The sequence below is a fragment of the Pundamilia nyererei genome, unplaced genomic scaffold, assembly GCF_000239375.1.
Source record: "Pundamilia nyererei isolate P.nyererei 1_Seehausen unplaced genomic scaffold, PunNye1.0 scaffold00107, whole genome shotgun sequence".
NCBI classification, from domain to species: domain Eukaryota; kingdom Metazoa; phylum Chordata; class Actinopteri; order Cichliformes; family Cichlidae; genus Pundamilia; species Pundamilia nyererei.
In genome coordinates this window covers 1,749,000-1,767,497 of record NW_005187508.1, presented here as the reverse complement: position 1 = coordinate 1,767,497, position 18,498 = coordinate 1,749,000, and the positions used below count along the sequence as shown (strand labels likewise).

Here is an 18,498-nt window from a genome sequence, read left to right as displayed (position 1 = left end):
TTAATGAGTTTTTTGGGTTCATTGAGAACATGGTTGTTGTTCAATAATAAAATTATTCCTCAAAAATACAACTTGCCTAATAATTCTGCACTCCCTGTAGAGGAATTTATCACCATGGCTTAATCCACCCTGAACCTGCAAATTACTGTTACAGCTGCTAAGACGACACAGGTCAACAAAGTAGCAACGCACTGTGACAGAAGAATGGGGAAATGGTTGGATGTTAATTCTTTATTTCGAAAGGACATGCTAGAAAAAATAAAACGTCTTAGTAAGGCAAAGCAGGCTTGTTCAAGAGATTATTTTAGAGCATCTGGTGTTACCCATTTGGGAGCTGGCTCTGAGGTTTCTGTGAGAAGTCTTTCCACAATAAAATTCTGTCCAACTGTGAGACCTTTAGCCAGTGTTGTGAATATTAATTCTTACATTAAAATTTGAGGTCTTATCTCCCTTGGCCTTAGATGAAACATTTCTTTCCTTTTCTTGCTTTTCTTAGGTGGTTGTTAAACGTGAGCCGCTAAGTTCGCCCGAGCCAGCTGATGAAATTAGCGACGTCACATCGCAGGCCGAAGGCAGTGATCGCCCCGAGCCTGGGTGCCAGGAGGACGAAGAGAAGGTGGAGCTGAGCCCAGAAAGCAGCGACCGCAGCTTCACTTCTGAACCCCAGCCCAGCTCCGACTCTCTTCTCCAGCCCAGCTCTCAGCTCATCCTCAAGGGCAGTATAGGAGGAGGAGGTGCGAACGGAGGTTTTGGGTGTAATAATGGACTGAGTGGCAAACCTGGTTTCAGCATTTCCAGCTTCCTCAGCCAAAAGGATTTTGCGACTGGCAGCTCGGGGATGGTTGCTGGAGAGGACGACCTTCCGAACACAACAACTGGGGATGCAGTAGCACATCGCTTTCTGCTGAGGCAGGAAGCTGCTGGGACTTCGAGCTCTGCTTCTTCCTCTCTTTTGCAATCAGGCCCACTCAGTGGTGAGAGTAGAAGCAGTTTTGGAGATAATCTGCAAGCCGATTCTCTGTTCCTCCGCCCCCTGCATGATGGTTTAGGAAGCCCCAGAGGAAATGGGGGAAATTCAAGAGGAGGACGTGGAGGAGTGGATCCTTTTGATTTAGAATTCCAGCGCTCAAGTTTGGGGCTTCATTCACTGGGACGGCCCTCAAGAGAGACAGGAGGAGCCAGCGGCACAGGTCTGAGTTATCCAGGCTACAGACGCATTGCTCCAAAAATGACCACTGGCATGGGAGGAGAAGAGGCAGTCGGGGGGATTCTTCAGGATGCTGCCTCTTCTTCCTCAAGTCTAGCGGGTCCCCTGCTCCTCAATGAGAACGGGGGGTATGAGATGAGTGGCAACAGGCCCACCTCCCTCCCCCCTCAGCTCACCCGGGCCTCAGCAGACGTTCTGTCCAAGTGCAAAAAGGCTCTCTCAGAGCACAATGTCCTAGTGGTTGAAGGGGCACGAAAATACGCCTGCAAAATCTGCTGCAAAACCTTCCTCACCCTGACTGACTGCAAGAAACACATCCGTGTCCACACGGGAGAGAAACCCTACGCATGTCTGAAGTGTGGAAAACGCTTCAGCCAGTCGTCACACCTATACAAGCATTCCAAGACCACCTGTCTGCGCTGGCAGAACAGTAACATGTCCAATGGCTTGCTGTAGGAGCAGAGTGTGGAGATTAAAACACTAGGAATCAGTGTAGCTGCCTTTAAAGTCACAAAGCTGTTATAAAAATGTTTCTGAAGCTCTGACTGAACGGCCAGTTTTGTTATCCGCTCTGTCTAAACTAACTGATCCTGATCACAGACCAAAGATGGGGATGAAAATGTAACTTAATATAAATATATAACGTGATCTTCTCCAGGACCAGTTGATAAAGTTTCTGTTAAAAAATTAACCCCATAGAAAGATTTTAGGGATGTAGGACATGCAAAATTAGCATATTTATTTATGTTAATTAATTGCAAAGTGTCAAAGTGCACCCTTTAAACTTTACTGTATTAGAGCCTGACTGATTTGTCTGCAGGCCGATATATCAGCAAATTACCATTTGGCATTGATAATGGCCAATATATGAAAATTAAAAAAGGAAAAAAACATATTTTAACAATTTTGTGAGCATAACACAGCATAAAAGATGGACATAGCTGCTGTGACATCACCCTTTGGTTTGTGAACTCCCATTATGAAACTTCAAGATGAGCATGAGGTGATCCTTTAGTGGCGATTCATTGTTAGTGGTACACTTGGAATTAAATTAGATTCAGTCATTGCAACACTCAGAGGCAGCTGTGCAACATCAGCACTAAAGACTGACATCATGTAAAATATTGTATTTAAATTCATATTCAGTGCATAATTGTAAAAACATGTAGCAGCTGACATTATTGACTGTGCCTTGTTCTGTGCACGGGCAGTCACATCCATTCACATTCATCCACGTTGGTCGCCATTATGCGTGTAAGTGCTAAAATCTAATGGTTTATTAGATGCAAGCAAAAACGGTGGAGATAATCCAGTGTGTGGGAGAGACCTGGGTAATGCTGAAATCTGTAGCATTTTAACAGTTTAACCAGCTGAGAAGGCGACAGAGTATGTAGTGTTGTAACAGTGTTTTTATTCTGTCATGCGGTGAAATGTCATCAGTACTTTGTTAATTAATAGTCATCATGAGGAATCGAGCAGTGGACTAATTCAAGTCAAATTAACGTGACATGATCGTCGTCTGTGGTTGATTTTCAGTTTGTTGCTGAGCTCATTTTAATGTTGAAAATATTTTTGGTTAAAGGCCAAATAATTCAAAATGTACTCATGGAGGCCTTCATGTGGCATATGTCTGCAAGAGTAACAGCCTCACTTTAAAACATTTATACTTGTAGGGGGAAAATTATGAATTAGCCTGATTACCCTTCCACCACAACTGTTTACCTTAGAGTGAAGTTTCATTGTTTACTGAAGTAAAACTATTACGGCAATCAGGAGAAAGGTTTAAAAAAACAAAAGCATTTTTCTGTCTAATTTCATAAAACAGTGTACTGTGATTGTAAAAGATATGGCACTACATGACTTTCAGCCATAGCTCCTCGGTGTTGTGCGTTTATTGAAAGAACGGCGAAGTTTCAGTGACGAGTTCAGCATGTGTTGGAGGGAAAAAAATATTTAGACATGTAAATACTGTATTGCACATTTCTGGTAAGTCTTTTGGAGAGGAGACAAAACAACTCCTAAAGATGTAAACATTGCGTGTCTGTTTGCTACTGTACTTGATATGAGTGCTTTATACGTGTCTCTTTACATATAATGTTGCGCCTGATACAAAAACACTGAGACAAATCAGTCTTTTTTTTACAGCTAATAATGTTTACTGGAACGTTGAACTATGTGACGACATCTTCATTGTAATCCAACCATCCGGCTCACCCAGCTCTTATGATCTTCCTTCTTCCTTTGTTATTCTGTTGTGCTGGAAATGAAAACAAAGTTCCACTAGTCTAGAAAAATGTAACATCACTAAAGGAATATTTCACATGGAGAAAGTAATTTTAAAAAACAAGATTTTAATGTTTTCATTTTTTGTTAATTACAAGAAATTTTGTGTTTTATGTAGTTGTATTTTAATGTAACTTGATAAATGTTGGGGAATGCTGTAAGTTACAAGACAACTATGTTACAGCTGAGGATGTGTACGCTTAAAAAAAATATAGACAGGATTTACAAAAATAATATCACATGAAGGTTTTCTGCTAGCAGACATCCTGCAGGTTGAAAAACAGCCTCTGGATGGCAGTATGTTTTTTGAAACAGTGTTCATGCTGTGTTGTAGAGTTCTGTTTTAGTGAACTGGAATGGAAAAAAATCACACATTAATTAACATGTTTGCTTTTTGTATACTTTAATGATTGGTGTATTGTGACACTTGAGCTGTCAGTGAGACAGGATCATTGCTTTCAATCCTAGTTGGCACCTTATTGTACTGTAGAGTCATCACACTGTTAGCCCTTTACAAAATGACACTTTTTAAAAAGGAAAAAAAAAGTTATTTAAAGTTATTTTCCCTGTAAATTTAATTCAGAACTCTATTAAAGTCATTTAAATGACCAGTGACGGTTTAGTCTTTAATCTGACTAAAATTTAGTCTGTTGCTCTGACTCTCACTTACATTCAGCTTCTTCTCTCGTCATGAAGTGAGGTAGCTGTAGCAGGCTTTTGAAAAATACAAAGGTAGATATGGGATCAGGCAAAGGTTTGACTGTTTACATGTCACACAAGCAGGTTAGGTGATGTCTTCTACAGCTGTTGTATTAATTATTAAATTATTATTAAAACTGCACTGACTGAACTACCCTCTGTATGAAGATGTTTGATTTCTTAGAAAGAAATGTGTATAAAAGTCTGAATTGATTATTAAAGTCACTGCCTTATGCCCTCTAGCTTGTAAAGCCGAGCTTTTATTGATATGCCAAAATTGAAAGGTTTGGGGGGATGTTAGTTTGTTTTTTTCTGTATAACGTCCGTAGTGTAACAATGAGGTGGCTAAATGTTTGTCTCTTTACTGTTGAGGACTTTGAAGATTGTATAGTATGTTCAGGTGTTGTATAGGCTGAATAAAAATGCTATGAAATTCAGTTTGTGTGCAACTTTCTTATCATATACAGTGCTGTGAAAAAGCCTTGGCCCCCTTCCTAATTTCGTATTTTTAAATATTTATCACACGTGTGTTAGATCATCAAACTAATTCTAACATAAGACAAAATAACCTGAGTAAATACAAAATTGTTTTTTGTTTGTTAAATTAAGAGATAACTGTGATTAACCACACTTTTGGGGAAGCTGTCTGACAAAGCTAACTAGGCTAAAAGTTCTCAAAAAGCAACGCAACAAGCAGCTGAGAAGCAATGTCACTGACACCTATCAGAGTGGAAAGAGTTACAGAGCCATTTCTTAGGCTTGATCCTGAATCCTGAAGGAGAATGTCCGGCCATCAGCTTTTCCCCACGCTTCAGTTGTGCAGCAGTACAATGATCTGAACCAGGTTGTTCATGCGCCAACCCTCCAATGTGGCTGAAATATAACAATTCTGCAAAGAGGAGTGAGCCGAAATTCCTCCACAGAGATGAGTAAAAATCTTTTTGCAGTTCTTGCTGCCAAAGTGTGGGAAACCAGTAGGTTTATAGGAGCAATCACTTCTTCACCCAGCGCCTGCTAGGTTTGAATCACTTTTTTTCCATATAATATGAAAATCAGAAAGGGGGCAAAAACTTTTTCACAGCACTCTAGAATCCCAAACTAAAAAAATGTGAAACTGAAGACTAAAGAAAAAGGAGACAGTTGCAACGCTGCAAGGATTTACTTCAGTCAGCAAAATATATTTTGAACAGTAAGTAGAACTAATCATCCACTATTTGATCATTTTTTCAGAGTGGAAGCTGTTTCTTCTTAAAGCTTGAGCTCTTTGATCATCGGCTGCCCTCGCAGGCCCAGGAGGAGGTTGTTTGCCGCCAGGGAAGACATAGCATCACGGGTAGTATAGGAGGCACTCGCAATATGGGGTAGAATCACTGCAGGAAGAGAAAATATTAAAACCTAATGATAGGCAGAGAGGACCAAGTGTGATTTCAAAAGCTGTTCAAAGTAGCAGAATGCCCACCACAGTTTTTGAGCGTAAACAGTGGGTGGTTGGTTGGCAGCGGCTCAGGAACAGTGACATCTAATCCAGCTCCTGCGATCTGCCCTGTGGACAGAGCTTCATACAAGTCTTCCTGGTTCACCACCCCGCCTCTGCACAACAGCAAAGTCAGTTATAGACTCAAAGGGCAGAATCCTCTCTGCTGATTGCCTACAGTACATATCCATTTCTCCAGATGCAAGTCACCGAGAAGTTAAATGATTAGTCATTCTAATTTCCTGTGAGTGAACTAGTCAACTGTGGAGGTCATTTTGTGAAACTGCGAGCAATTCTAATATCTCAAATATGAATATTTGGATTTGAGGAAACACAATGGTCATTTCTTAAAACCGCTACCTTGCATTTTGTGTATTAAATGGGGTTCAGTGAAGGAAAATAACCTGTTAAACATCAGGTTAATCAGTAATTAATGAGCACAACACTCACAGACCACTCTTGGGGTCTTTGGTCATGCATGTATCAGGTAGGGATACCTGCTCGTGTTGATGAAGATGGAAGTCTTTTTCATCTTGGAGAAGAGGTTCTTATTGCAGATCTCCTTTGTCTCTGGTGTTAGAGCACAGCACACAGCCAGGAAATCTGACTGCTTTGCCAGCTCATCAAAAGAGACTAGAACAAGATACAGTGCAAGGTTATTAAAAATAAACTGAAAACTAAAATAAAACAAACCTTTTTAGCTGGTAGGAATCAGATGAAAACTAAACTAGATGCACTAATATCACTTTTATCATATTAGGTTTGTGGATGGCTCTTAGGACTTCAAGAAAGACTTATAAAAAGTCAAAAGGTTTTAAGTAGCCTTATCTTTTGACTAGCCCCTTAAACCTGCCTCTCATCTGCCCTGTTGACAGGGGATCTTTTGTCCACATATCATAGAGTAACGTCCTTGCTGGGTCTTCCTTACCATATTCTGCATTGATGGCACTCGCCAACTCAGGCCTGGGGGCCACATCTGTGTAGATAAACTTCCTTACTTTGAAAGGTGCCAGACGCTCAGCAATGGCCACACCTTTGAGTACAATCACACACTGTAAAAAGCTCATAACTGACAGAAATGGCAGTTTGACGATACGCTGATGTAAAGGTTGTCTTAGTGACGTGCTGCTTACCGATCCTGCCTAGTCCGAGAATACCGACAGTGCTGTTGGCCAGCTCATAACCACACAGCCACAGCGTTCTCCACGTGCCCCAGCCGCCACTGGCATCAGTGAGAGAAAGAGAGAATTTGCTTTGCACAGTTTGCATTTTTGCATGTATGTTTTAGTAAGTTTTCCACACATGTGTGATCTTATTTTGTATATGACAGTACGTCTTGGCCTCATGTGTGGCCTCTATGAGCCTCCTGGAGGTCGCAAGCAGCAGAGCTACTGTCAACTCAGCAACAGCATCTGTCAGGACTTCAGGGGTATAACCTATACGGATTCCTCTGTAGGGGAACATAAACATTGCATACAACGTTACATGAATATTTCACTGCCTGTTTGCATGTTAAGAACCTTTTTTCATAAAGGGAAGATCACTCTCAGTAGAGCCATGAACGGCATTCACACGTGTTACAATAAAATAAAACAGAAAGAGGGAACTCACCGTTTCTTCAGCTCATCCAAAGACAGATGATCGAATCCCACTGACATTGTACTGAGGACCTTCAGGTTTGGACCTGCAGGAATACATCACACATATAAAGACATGCAAGGCTGTTTGTTGCATTTAGGTTATTTGTCAAAGGCAAAGGGCAGACCTGCAGCGTCCAACAGTTCCGCATCAATTTTTTCTGTCAGCGTGCAAAGCAGACCATCTACACCTTTGACCTTCTGAAGGAGCTCCTTCCTGGGCACCGGTATGTCATCTGAGTCCCACAGCTCAAACTGCACCCTAGGGAAACAGAAATCACATGACTGAAGATTTAAATCAAATCCAGTTTTGAAAAAAACAAAAAAATCCCAAATGCATGAGCACAGGTTTCACATTTATATACAGATAATGGTTCTTCTTAGAGATACATGATCTCAAAGTGCTTTTCATAGAAATCCTGGGATTTTAAGGTGCAGTGAAACATTTGTGCAGTTCTCTTTCTCAGGGAATACCCTTTAGACTATGTGCTTTATTTGACGAGACCTTAAGGCAAACATTAGCAGTCATGTTTGTTCAAAGTAAATGATGAACCTCAGACCAGACATTCAAACTGCTTAAAGTGATCACTGTCAAATCTCCTGCGGCACACATCGCGTAGTTACATAAAAATGCTAAAAAAATTTGTTATTTTAAGTGACATAACAGGATACAAAAAAAATACTCACTGTCCGGATTTGCGGAGGATCTTCAGGCCCTCAGGTGGGATCTGTCGTGTGACGTAGACACGACGTAGGGTTGACATCTCCCTCTGGATGTTGCTTGTTAGACCCCCGGTAATGTTCAAAGGAGTAACGGCGATCTTCTGGAGCCGACGGAGTGCCATGCGACTGCACCACATTGCAGCGTAAGTGCGTGGGCAGAGTGTCCACAGTGTAGGATGAGTAGACTCTGGAGACTGTTGTGGGATTTGTGTGTGATTCTGGCTGCAGATCAAGGGGGAGGCTCCTTTGTGAACTAACCAATATGATAAAAGGGCGGGAGTCTGAAGGCCATTGCATAGTCTGAAGGTCTGAAGGTTAGAGGTACTTATCCCTAGCCCCCCCCCCCCAAAAAAGAAGCAAAAATCGGTCCAATTTTGTCTCTGATTATGGTTACTAGAGGCACAAGCATAACTACCTGCTGTGACAAAGACAGTACCAGAATTGTGTTTTCCATCGAGTTGTGGTGTAAATGTTTCACTTAGCTGGTGAACTTTGTTTCTTTAAATGAGGGGGGGGGGACCTGAACATTGTTTTTTATCTTCTGCTTTCACTGGTTGCGACCAGTTTTTATATCTGGCTTTTTCCAACACGAGCCTGCCTGCGTTGTCATGAAAATAGAAAAGTTGTTGCTTGGTTGATTGCTTATTTTTTCTAAAACTGAAAAATAAAATACCCCTAACCCGTAATGGCTGGAGGAGGTATTGTCACACCTCAAATCCAAAGCGATAACGCAGACTCATCATCGACAAGGTTGATTTAAGATGAGGTAATATTTTCTGACATGTTTCTGCTGTTTCTGTCCTGCTTTCAGTTGGATGGACCTTAAAATCATTATTGTGTTACCGGTATTACTTTTGTGCTATCTTTTTCTTTTATGAATAGAATGCATTGTTGTCACCATATTCACATATACAATATACATCTATACGGTGAAAAGTCTTAAGACACTCTTAATCACTTTATATTTTTATAGGAAAACGCGAAATAGACTCAGCAACTTATTGAAGCATGTGCAAACACACATAGAAATACAGTATATAAGGGGAAAAAATAGAGTTTGTACAATTCTAATGAGCTCGGAAGTCAGTACTTAGTATTATTGGTAGAACAGTGTGTTATTTATTCTTTAACACAGCCTGGACACTCTTAACCTTTATTTCTTTAATTGTGTAGTCTTCAGGAATAGTTCTCCATGCTTCTTGTAGGACATTTAAAGCTCTTCTTTGAATGTTGACTTCCTTTTCTTCCCTTCTCTGTCAACATGATCCCACAGTGCTTTGGTAATGTTGTGGTCCGGACTCTGAGGAGGCCAGTCCATGACTGATAGTGTGTGTTTTTCTAACCAGGTATGCTTTTACTGCATTAGCCATTGCCAATCATGAGCTTTTCTGTTGGTAGTTGTTCAAAATGTGTGTTGATAATTCAATTTGTTTTGACAAAATCCCCAACACAACTGTCTGAAGTGCAGATTGAAACCATGACAGAGTCTCCACTGTGTTTTACAGACCATCACTTATCATTTGTAAACACTGACTTAGACACTAACTGTTCTACCTCTCTTCCGACCTCTTCTGCACATACTGATGAGCTTTTCTCCCTGCTTCCCCTCCTTAAGACTGGCTTCTTACAGTTTTTTCTGATTGCTTAGGCACATTTTTTGTAACTATTGGCTAATTTTGCAAAACTCTTCACACAGATAAGAAAACCTGTCACCCAATAATCAAAACATTGTAGTTCTCTTGCAAAAGCAAACACAGCTAGATTAACTCCTCACACCTTTGTAAAAATGGTGTTTCCGTATCAAACAGTACACACAAGCCATCATCTACTAAGCACACAATGCGCCAACTGCACACTGATGGTATGAATGCAAAACACATCTGGCTTTTGCTTTCTCTGTGCACAAGGTAGGCTATGTCAGTTTGAGCTCATAGATCCATAAGCATAGAGGGATCCAAACTTCAAGTACTGCTGTTTATTCAAACACATCAAAACAAACACAAGTGTTTATTTCCAAGTATAGGATTATTTGCAATCGCCATAATAACTATATGGGTTACTTGGTCTGCAGTGAACATGCTTCCTCTGCCCCAGCATCTGCTCGTCCAGCAATTCTGTAAAGTAACAATTTCAATATTTTTACATCAATGGTATTGGTGTGTTTCTCATTGGCATACGGCAGTGCTACAAATCTTTGTGCAAAGTGACTGTACTAACCGATTCTCATTTCAAAATGTCCTTATGGTACTTGCTACAGTGTAGCGGCTCGAGTTAGGCTGGACCCGTTGGCCAACTTCCCTCAGGGTCATTCCACGGTTGATTACATGGTCCACTATTGTAGCTCTGATGTCATCAGCAATTCTATTTCTTACTCTTCCTACCCTTCCTCTCCCCCCTCCTCGTCTTCCTCTTGCTCCTCCTTGTCCTTGTCGTCCTCTTCATCCTACTTCTTCACCTCCACCTCCACGTCCTCTTCCTCGGCCTCCTCTACTTCTCACTCTTTCTGCTCCCTCCATTGTACTCCGCACACACAGCTTACCTGTATTATAGTGCTTAGGCTGATTGCAAAGTGAACTAATTATCTAAAAAAGTTTTCACATGTGAAAGTGTGCCAGACAGTTGGCAAATTAGTGTTAATGATAGCCATACATGTGTATACTTTTGCTAGGAGTGTGTTGGAAATTTGGTAATTGAGTGTTGTGCAGTGAATTGTGCCTACGGTTTTGCAAAGTGTGTGTTACAAAATTGCAAACTGAGTGCAAAGCAGTTTTTGTGCTTTTAGTTTTGCAAACTCAGTGAGTGGTTTTGCTATAAGTCTGAATAGTTTTAGAGATTGTGCTACAGGAATCACAGTTAGGGTTTAAGCATTCAGAAAAAACTGTAACAGCCACTGAAACAGTGAACAGTAGATTTATTAAATCAAGAGTCAGAAGCATCTCTCAGGACCTGTGTCAGATGTTTGTTAGATGCTTTACCTGTTTTATTTTTTAAAAAATTGTTAATTTAATTTACTTATTTTGTTTTTTTCCCACTTCTCAGTTTCTTCAATATTATTAAAGACACACTGCACAACATGTTCAGATATGCCAAGTTTTCAGCAAATAAATCCTGTGTTTTTGTGGGGGAGAAGGGGGGAGGGGGTTCTGCTTGTAACAAAGTGTCTAAAGATTCCATTTAAAATTGTTATTTTTCTAAGTTGTCTGTTACGTTTAGATCCTTGAATTTGGTGCCTTTTAGCTATTGAATGAGTCATAGATCAGTGTTAGGTTTTTTAAAAAGCAAGCAAAAAGAAATGGGTGGTAACTCAAGATTACACCTCTGAAAACAAAATGGTGAAATTTTATTCTTTAGAAAAATGTCACCCGAAATCTAGTAAATCAACATAAATGTGTGTTATTTTATCAACAACACAAAATAAGTAACGTTTATTCACAAATATAGTCCTAGAAGTTTCCGTGAAATGATTGGTTGACGTTGGCCACGTGAGTGCGTTAACCCGGAAACACTCCAAGTTTTTTAACCAGTCACAGCCATTCATTCGCTGCAGCTCGCTGGGCTTACTGACAGGTACCTGCGTGTGATATTCTGACTAATTTTAAGTACATTTATAGCAGTGTTTACATATTGCTTGATAGAAACAACTATTCCTTAAACATTTGTCTACTCCCTGGAGTTATTTGTAGCCTCGTGTTTGTGTCGCCACTTTTAATGAGTTTATGAGAAGTGTCTCCGTAACCGGCACCGGGCAGCAGCATTAGCTAGCTGTAGCCGCTAGCGTTGAGCTTCGGCAACTTCATAAGTCATCTAGCTTTACTAAGGCACGTGTATTAACCCCTTTAATGTCGGGCTTTTTTTAAGCCGCTTGGTTAATTCAGTTCAGGTCAGCTCAGCTCGGTGGGGTCAACCATGTTGCTGACAGCTAACTGGCATCAACAGTTAGTTAGCTGTGCGGCTCATTAACAGCAGGGCGTTGGTTTTAAATCTATATCGCTCAATCAGACAAGGTTAATTACTCTATTTATATTTTTAACAGGAAGCATCTCTATCTTTGAGGCACTTGCTCTCCCCCCCCTTCCCCTCCCACCATGGCTACAGACTCGATGGAGATTGACGACTCTCTTTACAGGCAAGCCTCACCATCCTTATAATTTGCCTTTTTAATGGTTTATATTACAACCAGCGCCGTTATTGTTCGTGGTGTTTCCATTCGTCCTTCTAGCACATTCCTTCACAGTGACTCTTCATCTCTCTCTCTCACTCTTTAGCCGCCAGCGATATGTGCTTGGAGACAGTGCCATGCACCAGATGGCCCAGTCCTCAGTCTTTCTCAGTGGAATGGGAGGACTGGGAGTAGAGATAGGTAGGCAATATTTAATGGTTTGGTGTTTGTATGAGCCATGCAAGGAACTCTAACATGACTCTAAATCTTTTGGGTTTGGTTTCGCAGCAAAAAATATTGTCCTGGCTGGTGTAAAGGTAGGCGCGCTCTCTTAATATTACAGCAATGTGTCATTCTCAGCATCTTGCAAGTCCAAAGGTCTTGTAGTCATAATTGTTCGAACCTATTGTCCTGTTTGTCCTCTGTGTGTACAGGCAGTCACGCTTCATGACACAAAACAGTGTGAGACCTGGGATCTTGGCTCCAACTTCTTTATCCGCAAAGAGGATGTTTTGAGCCAGAGGAGGAGGTAATGAACCCCACGGGCAGGACTCTCCTTGCGCTCTTAAATAGGCATGCACCATTGTAGCTTATTCATTCCTCATGAAGATGCCTTAAAGGAGCGGGCTGATAATATTGCTGAATAAATACATTGCAAACCATTCTCTTTTTATGTGAAACAGTCATTATTAAAATGACAAAATAACAAGATCAAAACCTAATTAATTTGAACTTGTTTCCTTTCATCTTGGTCTGTGCTTAAATTGAATTGATACATTTAAGCTATTGCTGCTCCCCTTTGTTACTGTGTATGTCTGTTTAACCATACCCTCCTTGCTTGCACAAGATAATTACGGACTGCACTAATCAAGTTGTGCAGTTGTAAAAACTTTACAACTTGATTAGTGCGGTCTGTAATTGTGGAAACTACACAACGATACAGAAATGGTGACACTGACAGGGACAGCACCATTGTCTGCTGTTGTCATCAGCTCAGCTGATCACTGTTTGGTTTCTGTTAAATCACAATTAGGTCACAAACAGTGAAAGCCACCAAAGTGACGATCCTTTCTTGTTAGTTTCATGTTGTGCTAATGTACCAAATAAAGAATAACATTTTAGTTCAGTTTAACTGAATATAATTGTGATTGACCAGTGCGTACCTGATACAGCTCTGAGTAGGTATCAGAGTGATAGGTAGTATAAACATTGAGACTGGTGCATCCTTACTCAGATACTTTCTCATGTTTACCCACTCCCTTGTGTTTCTCCCACAGGGTGGAGGCAGTGTGCCCTCACGTTGCAGAGTTGAACCCTTATGTCCACGTTGACATGTCTTTCTCTGCTCTTGACGACAACACTGATCTCGGTTTTCTCAGAAGGTACCAGGTAAGTCATTACCTTTCAGACTCCGGGTTGTAAGCTAACCCATGGTTAGTAGGACAGACATTTTTTTTTTTAAATAGGTTGCTCCCACGCCCTCAGAAACCCCCTAGTGATTAAAAATATGAGGTGTAGAGAAGTATGAAGACACCCGCCCCTTCCCTGAAGACCAATGTGGCTTAACAAGAGTTTCCAATAGAAAGATTTCATCATAGAGAAACATTTCTGAATGTCAATAAAACTCATGAAGCTACTCCAGCAGTGTGATTCACTTCACAGCTGCCTCTTACAGATGTTCTAGTTATGTTTCTCCCCTGGTCTGAAGGAATGTTGAACCTAAAGGTCGGCATTTCATAACGGCACAGCAAGTCGCGAAGGGTTGATCTCGTTTTTATATCGATCATGTATTTGGCCACCAACTGGCATTCAATTTCAAATAAAATGCTTGTACGTAACTGCTTTTCTTCTCTACCGCATAGTCTGCTATGGACTCCAGGTAATGTTTAGTGTCTGCTCTGCTTCCTCCTCTAGTGTGTGATTTTGACTGAGGCCAGATTGAGCCTACAGAAGAGAGTAAATGAGTTCTGCCACTCACAACAACCCCCTATCAGAGTAAGTCTGCTCTCCTTGTTGTGCTTATGCATTACAGTTGCACTGCGAGAGCTCACAGATGGGTAAATATTAACCAAAACTGTTGCGTGTGTATTGCTTCAGTTCATCAGCTGTGACGTGTACGGTATCTGTGCACGAGTGTTTTGTGATTTTGGAGAAGAGTTTGAGGTGTTCGACCCCACAGGAGAGGAGCCCAAGGAGGTTTTCATTCAAAGTATCACTCAGGTATTCCCCCCGACCACACCCCACAAAAAATAAAAAATGACAGATAAATAAATTGTTCCAGCTTTTCTTCAAAAAATTCAACACCTACAATTTGCAGTAAAGTTTGCCTGTTAATCTTCTGCTTAGTCAGTAAATGAGCGAACTTTGGGTGAACTTTTCTGCAAACTGTTTTAGGATAATCCTGGGGTGGTAACCTGCATGGACAACCAACCCCACGGCCTACAGACAGGGCAGAGTGTTGTTTTCAGAGAGGTCGGTGGCATGGTGGAGCTCAACGGCACATCTCGGCAGGTTTCAGGTACTATGGTTACAATTTTATTACTGTAATGCATAACAGCGGCGTCTCCAAGATTATTGTTATTATTTGTACAAACTCAAACTGGTGTTTTTATTTATTTTGCTGGACGCAAATGCAAAAATGTATCTGGCAATGTCTTTGGTGACTTGTTTTCTATATGTATGTTCATATTAATTAAGTGTGTGTGTGTGTGTGTGTGTGTGTGTGTGTGTGTGTGGGGTTATAGTCCTTTCTTCTCACAGCTTTGCAATAGGAGACACATCTCAGCTACAACCATACACACATGGAGGTTTCTTTGTCATGGTGAAAACCCCTAAAATGTACAGATTTGTAAGTAGACTAGTTTTCATATTAACAGTGTTGTCCAGTTATGATTTAAAATCATGCAGATATGTTTAAATGACCATCACTTGTGTGTATGCTAACAATAACTCACAATATTTATTTCAGGAAACATTAGAGCGACAGCTGTGTGAACCTCGGGTCCTGACTCCGGACTTCAGTAAACCAGAGGTAAGAGGAAACTAGGTAGAAACTTATATCCTACAGAGGGGAATAGTGTGACATTTAAACATCGTTTTATTGCAGCTTCGTGACTCACATGGCTAAGAACAGTGTGAGTTAGAAACTGATCAAAACTTTCCCATGGCTCTCTTGCTACACAGTTGGTTCTCCTGACAGTATCCCACATGCTTAAACATACTGCCTTCACGTTTAAACAATAGAAACATGTACAGAGCAGAGATACCCTTTCTTTCACATTGATGTTTAACTAGGTTTACAAAACAGGTTAAACTAACGTAGACCCAGTGTTTCTTAGCCAAGTTCACAAATGCCTGTTTTTCTTTGAGTTTAAGAAGCCGATTTCTTCAGTCCTGTTTTAAATCTGCTTCTCAGGCCCCACTTCAAATCCATGCTGGCATGTTGGCACTGGACACCTTCCAGGAGCAGCACAGTAGACTTCCTAACACTGGGTAAGTAAAATTTCCATATCAGATCAGTACTTTTTACCCTCCAGTCTAATGTTGTGCTCTGCTTTCTCTGTGCGATATGATTGCTAAGCACTGAAGAGCGCCTTTTCTTTGATGTCATCAGGTGTTTACAGGATGCTGAGGTTTTACTAAAGCTGACTGAGGAAGTGAATGCAGCTCTCAAGAGCAAAGTGAGCTTTACTGTTTTCCACATTTCATCACTGCAAAGGCAGCCACTCATTGTCTGACAGATGACTGCATGCACACTGGTGTGATAACATTATACTCTCTTTTCCTCTCCTCTGTGACTCCTTCCTCCCAGGCTTCTGTGAATACTGAGCTAGTACGCTGCCTTTCAAGGACAGCAAGGGGTGCTCTCCCTCCATTAGCAGCAGCTGTTGGAGGTTTAGCCAGTCAGGAAGTTCTTAAGGCCATCACAGGGAAGTTTGCACCCCTGCAGCAATGGGTAGGTCACTAAATTTGAAGCTGTGGTTTTATAGCTCACCGTTTTCCAACCCTGAAAGAAAATGTTTTATTATCCTGTTTTGTTTTGTTTTGTTTTATCGCATTTTTAGTTTTATCTTGACGCTATTGAGGTAGTCAAGCCACTTCAGCCTCTTTCTGCTGAGGAGTTTTCCCCTAGGGGTGATCGATATGATGGATTACGAGCTTGCATTGGTGACTCACTGTGTTTACAACTACACAAGCTAAGGGTCTTTATGGTAAGATTTAGAAGTTCTCAATGTGTTTAAGGTTTTTATTGAATCATGCTAGTTTACCCCAAAATAAATTATTTTATAGGTTGGCTGTGGAGCAATAGGCTGTGAGATGCTGAAAAACTTTGCCCTGCTTGGAATTGGATTGGCCAAGAACTCAGGGGAGGTGGGTATTTATTCTTTATGCATTTACCTAAGTTTTACCTCACTGTGAAAAGTTTACTGGAATTTCATTTGCATATTTAACTTCTCAGGTGTGCATCACAGACCCAGACCTCATAGAAAAGTCTAACCTCAACAGGCAGTTTCTCTTCAGGCCACATCATATACAGGTGAATAGACGTGCATTTCTGCACCGGTCAGGCTCGGGCTTGGTCAGCGCATTGCTGCATTTAAGCCATCTGTTTCCTCTCTGCTTTAGAAACCCAAAAGTACCACAGCAGCAGAGGCTACTCATGATATAAACCCAGACCTACAGGTGGAAGCTCACCTCAACAAGGTGTGTCCGGCTACTGAGAACATCTACAATGACTCATTCTACTCTTCATTAAACATAGTGGTCACTGCGCTGGACAACGTAGAGGCACGGAGATATGTGGACAGGTTGGTGAAGACATTGTAACGATGAACAGCTTCACTTCATTCACTTCAGTATTCGATGTTCAATGAACCAAAGTGAAGCAGAATCCATGTGTGATTATTGTGACCCCTGACCTCATGATTACCATTGTCATGACATGAATCTAGAAGTTGCAGTTTAATAAAGTATTTGTTCTCATTTAAAAAGAGTTTTTCCTTTTTGTAACTTATGTATTTTCAGCCGCTGTGTATCCAATCAGAGGCCTCTCCTAGACTCTGGCACCATGGGAACTAAAGGGCACACCGAAATCATTGTGCCAAACTTGACAGAGTCTTACAATAGCCATGTGAGTCTGTGGAAGAGGCTCATGTTATTGGTTTTCTGTGCTGGACATGTGCAGTCCCGTCACCAACCTAAAATCGCTTTTCTTCTGCCTCCCAGAGGGACCCCCCAGAAGAGGAGATCCCATTCTGCACTCTCAAGTCTTTTCCTTCTGTTATAGAGCACACCATCCAGTGGGCCAGAGATAAGGTCAGGCAGCTGAAAGACCCAACAGTATTTTTTTTTTTCCACACTGCAAATTATTGTTTTGAAAGTCTGAGTGTACTTCCTAATTTTTATTTTATTTTTTAAATTTTTGGCTTTCTAGTTTGAGAGTGCCTTTGTCCACAAGCCCTCCATGTACAACTCGTTCTGGCAGACCCATTCCTCGGCTGAGGTGGTGCTGCAGGTAAGGCACAAGTGCAGTTTTCACTGATGAAAATCACCCCAGCAGTGCAGCTGTTTAATCAATAAAAACAACTTTGATTGTGTGTTTGTCTGTGTAGAGGATGCAGGCAGGGGAAAGTCTGGAAGGGTCATTCCAGGTCATAAAGCTGCTGAGCAGACAGCCCACTCAGTGGGAACAATGCGTCGCTGTTGCTCGTCTGAAATTTGAGAAATATTTCAAGAGAAAGGTAATGAAAATACACATTCCTATCGAAGGGGCTGTGTGGTTTACGATTATGTTTTGTTTGGGGTTTTTTTTTTCTTTTCGGTTTTTTCACTTTACTGCTGTTTTCATGTAGGCCCTACAGCTGCTGCACTCTTTCCCCCTGGACACAAGGTTAAAAGATGGAAGTAAGTGTTAAATAATCAGATGGAAACCAGAATCAAGTTGTCAAGCAAATTAACGGGTATAGCTAATTTATTAATGGCACGTAAAAGTATTTAGTGAAAAATCTCCCAATTCCTCAGGTTTGTTTTGGCAGTCTCCAAAAAGACCACCAACACCTCTTGAATTTGACTTGAAAGACTCTTTGTAAGTATGCCCTTCTGCTAACCGATAAGCTAAATATACTCAGATATTGGCTTTTAAACTCTCCTCTGTTCCCATCAGGCACTTTGCTTTCATTGTGAGCACTGCCCGGCTCTTCGCAGGGATTTATAACATCCCTTATTCAGAAAGGGTGGGTGGCAAGCATTTAAATCTAATCGCACACATACACAACACACATACGTAATGACTTACTGACTGTGCGATTGTGTTTTT

General features: G+C 41.1%; 3 protein-coding genes across 7 annotated transcripts in view; 2 read left to right on the top strand and 1 right to left on the bottom strand.

Moving 5' to 3' along the window:
* Positions 1-3,386, top strand: part of zbtb5 (zinc finger and BTB domain containing 5) — a 9,085-nt gene extending 5,699 nt beyond the window's left edge. For all 5 annotated transcript variants that reach the window (XM_005741172.2, XM_005741175.2, XM_013912916.1 and 2 more), the window contains one exon: positions 497-3,386. In XM_005741172.2, coding sequence (XP_005741229.1) covers positions 497-1,663 — 1,167 coding nt within the window. In that variant the 3' untranslated portion in view covers positions 1,664-3,386. The remainder of the gene's footprint in view (positions 1-496) is intronic.
* Positions 3,387-5,359: 1,973 nt separating this feature from the next.
* On the bottom strand, positions 5,360-8,196 carry grhprb (glyoxylate reductase/hydroxypyruvate reductase b). Its single transcript, XM_005741171.1, has 9 exons — positions 7,988-8,196; positions 7,429-7,562; positions 7,275-7,347; positions 6,997-7,113; positions 6,797-6,885; positions 6,592-6,696; positions 6,161-6,296; positions 5,649-5,779; positions 5,360-5,559 (listed from the first exon to the last, which is right to left on the bottom strand). Exons 1-9 carry the CDS (start codon positions 8,158-8,160, stop codon positions 5,438-5,440), a joined length of 1,080 nt encoding a protein of 359 aa, XP_005741228.1. The 5' UTR covers positions 8,161-8,196; the 3' UTR covers positions 5,360-5,437.
* Positions 8,197-11,534: 3,338 nt separating this feature from the next.
* The window catches only part of uba6 (ubiquitin like modifier activating enzyme 6), a 9,942-nt gene continuing 2,978 nt past the window's right edge, over positions 11,535-18,498 (top strand). The window contains exons 1-25 of the mRNA XM_005741215.2: positions 11,535-11,590; positions 12,057-12,149; positions 12,289-12,383; positions 12,471-12,499; positions 12,617-12,711; positions 13,460-13,571; positions 14,097-14,177; positions 14,280-14,402; positions 14,577-14,700; positions 14,927-15,030; positions 15,151-15,213; positions 15,598-15,674; positions 15,796-15,862; positions 15,994-16,137; positions 16,247-16,393; positions 16,473-16,553; positions 16,642-16,719; positions 16,809-16,990; positions 17,208-17,313; positions 17,409-17,498; positions 17,617-17,697; positions 17,795-17,923; positions 18,035-18,086; positions 18,204-18,267; positions 18,346-18,422. Of these exons, the coding sequence (XP_005741272.1) occupies positions 12,109-12,149; positions 12,289-12,383; positions 12,471-12,499; positions 12,617-12,711; positions 13,460-13,571; positions 14,097-14,177; positions 14,280-14,402; positions 14,577-14,700; positions 14,927-15,030; positions 15,151-15,213; positions 15,598-15,674; positions 15,796-15,862; positions 15,994-16,137; positions 16,247-16,393; positions 16,473-16,553; positions 16,642-16,719; positions 16,809-16,990; positions 17,208-17,313; positions 17,409-17,498; positions 17,617-17,697; positions 17,795-17,923; positions 18,035-18,086; positions 18,204-18,267; positions 18,346-18,422 (2,242 nt within the window). The 5' untranslated portion in view covers positions 11,535-11,590; positions 12,057-12,108. The remainder of the gene's footprint in view (positions 11,591-12,056; positions 12,150-12,288; positions 12,384-12,470; positions 12,500-12,616; positions 12,712-13,459; positions 13,572-14,096; positions 14,178-14,279; positions 14,403-14,576; positions 14,701-14,926; positions 15,031-15,150; positions 15,214-15,597; positions 15,675-15,795; positions 15,863-15,993; positions 16,138-16,246; positions 16,394-16,472; positions 16,554-16,641; positions 16,720-16,808; positions 16,991-17,207; positions 17,314-17,408; positions 17,499-17,616; positions 17,698-17,794; positions 17,924-18,034; positions 18,087-18,203; positions 18,268-18,345; positions 18,423-18,498) is intronic.

Coding starts and splice junctions, on each gene's coding strand:
- grhprb (XM_005741171.1), bottom strand. CDS start 8,160: ATGTGGTGCAGTCGCATGGCACTCCGTCGGCTCCAGAAGATCGCCGTT. Junction 6,297..6,591: donor TGCCATCAATGCAGAATATG/GTAAGGAAGACC, acceptor ATCTTGTTCTAG/TCTCTTTTGATGAGCTGGCA. Junction 5,780..6,160: donor ATCTTCATCAACACGAGCAG/GTATCCCTACCT, acceptor GCTGTTGTGCAG/AGGCGGGGTGGTGAACCAGG.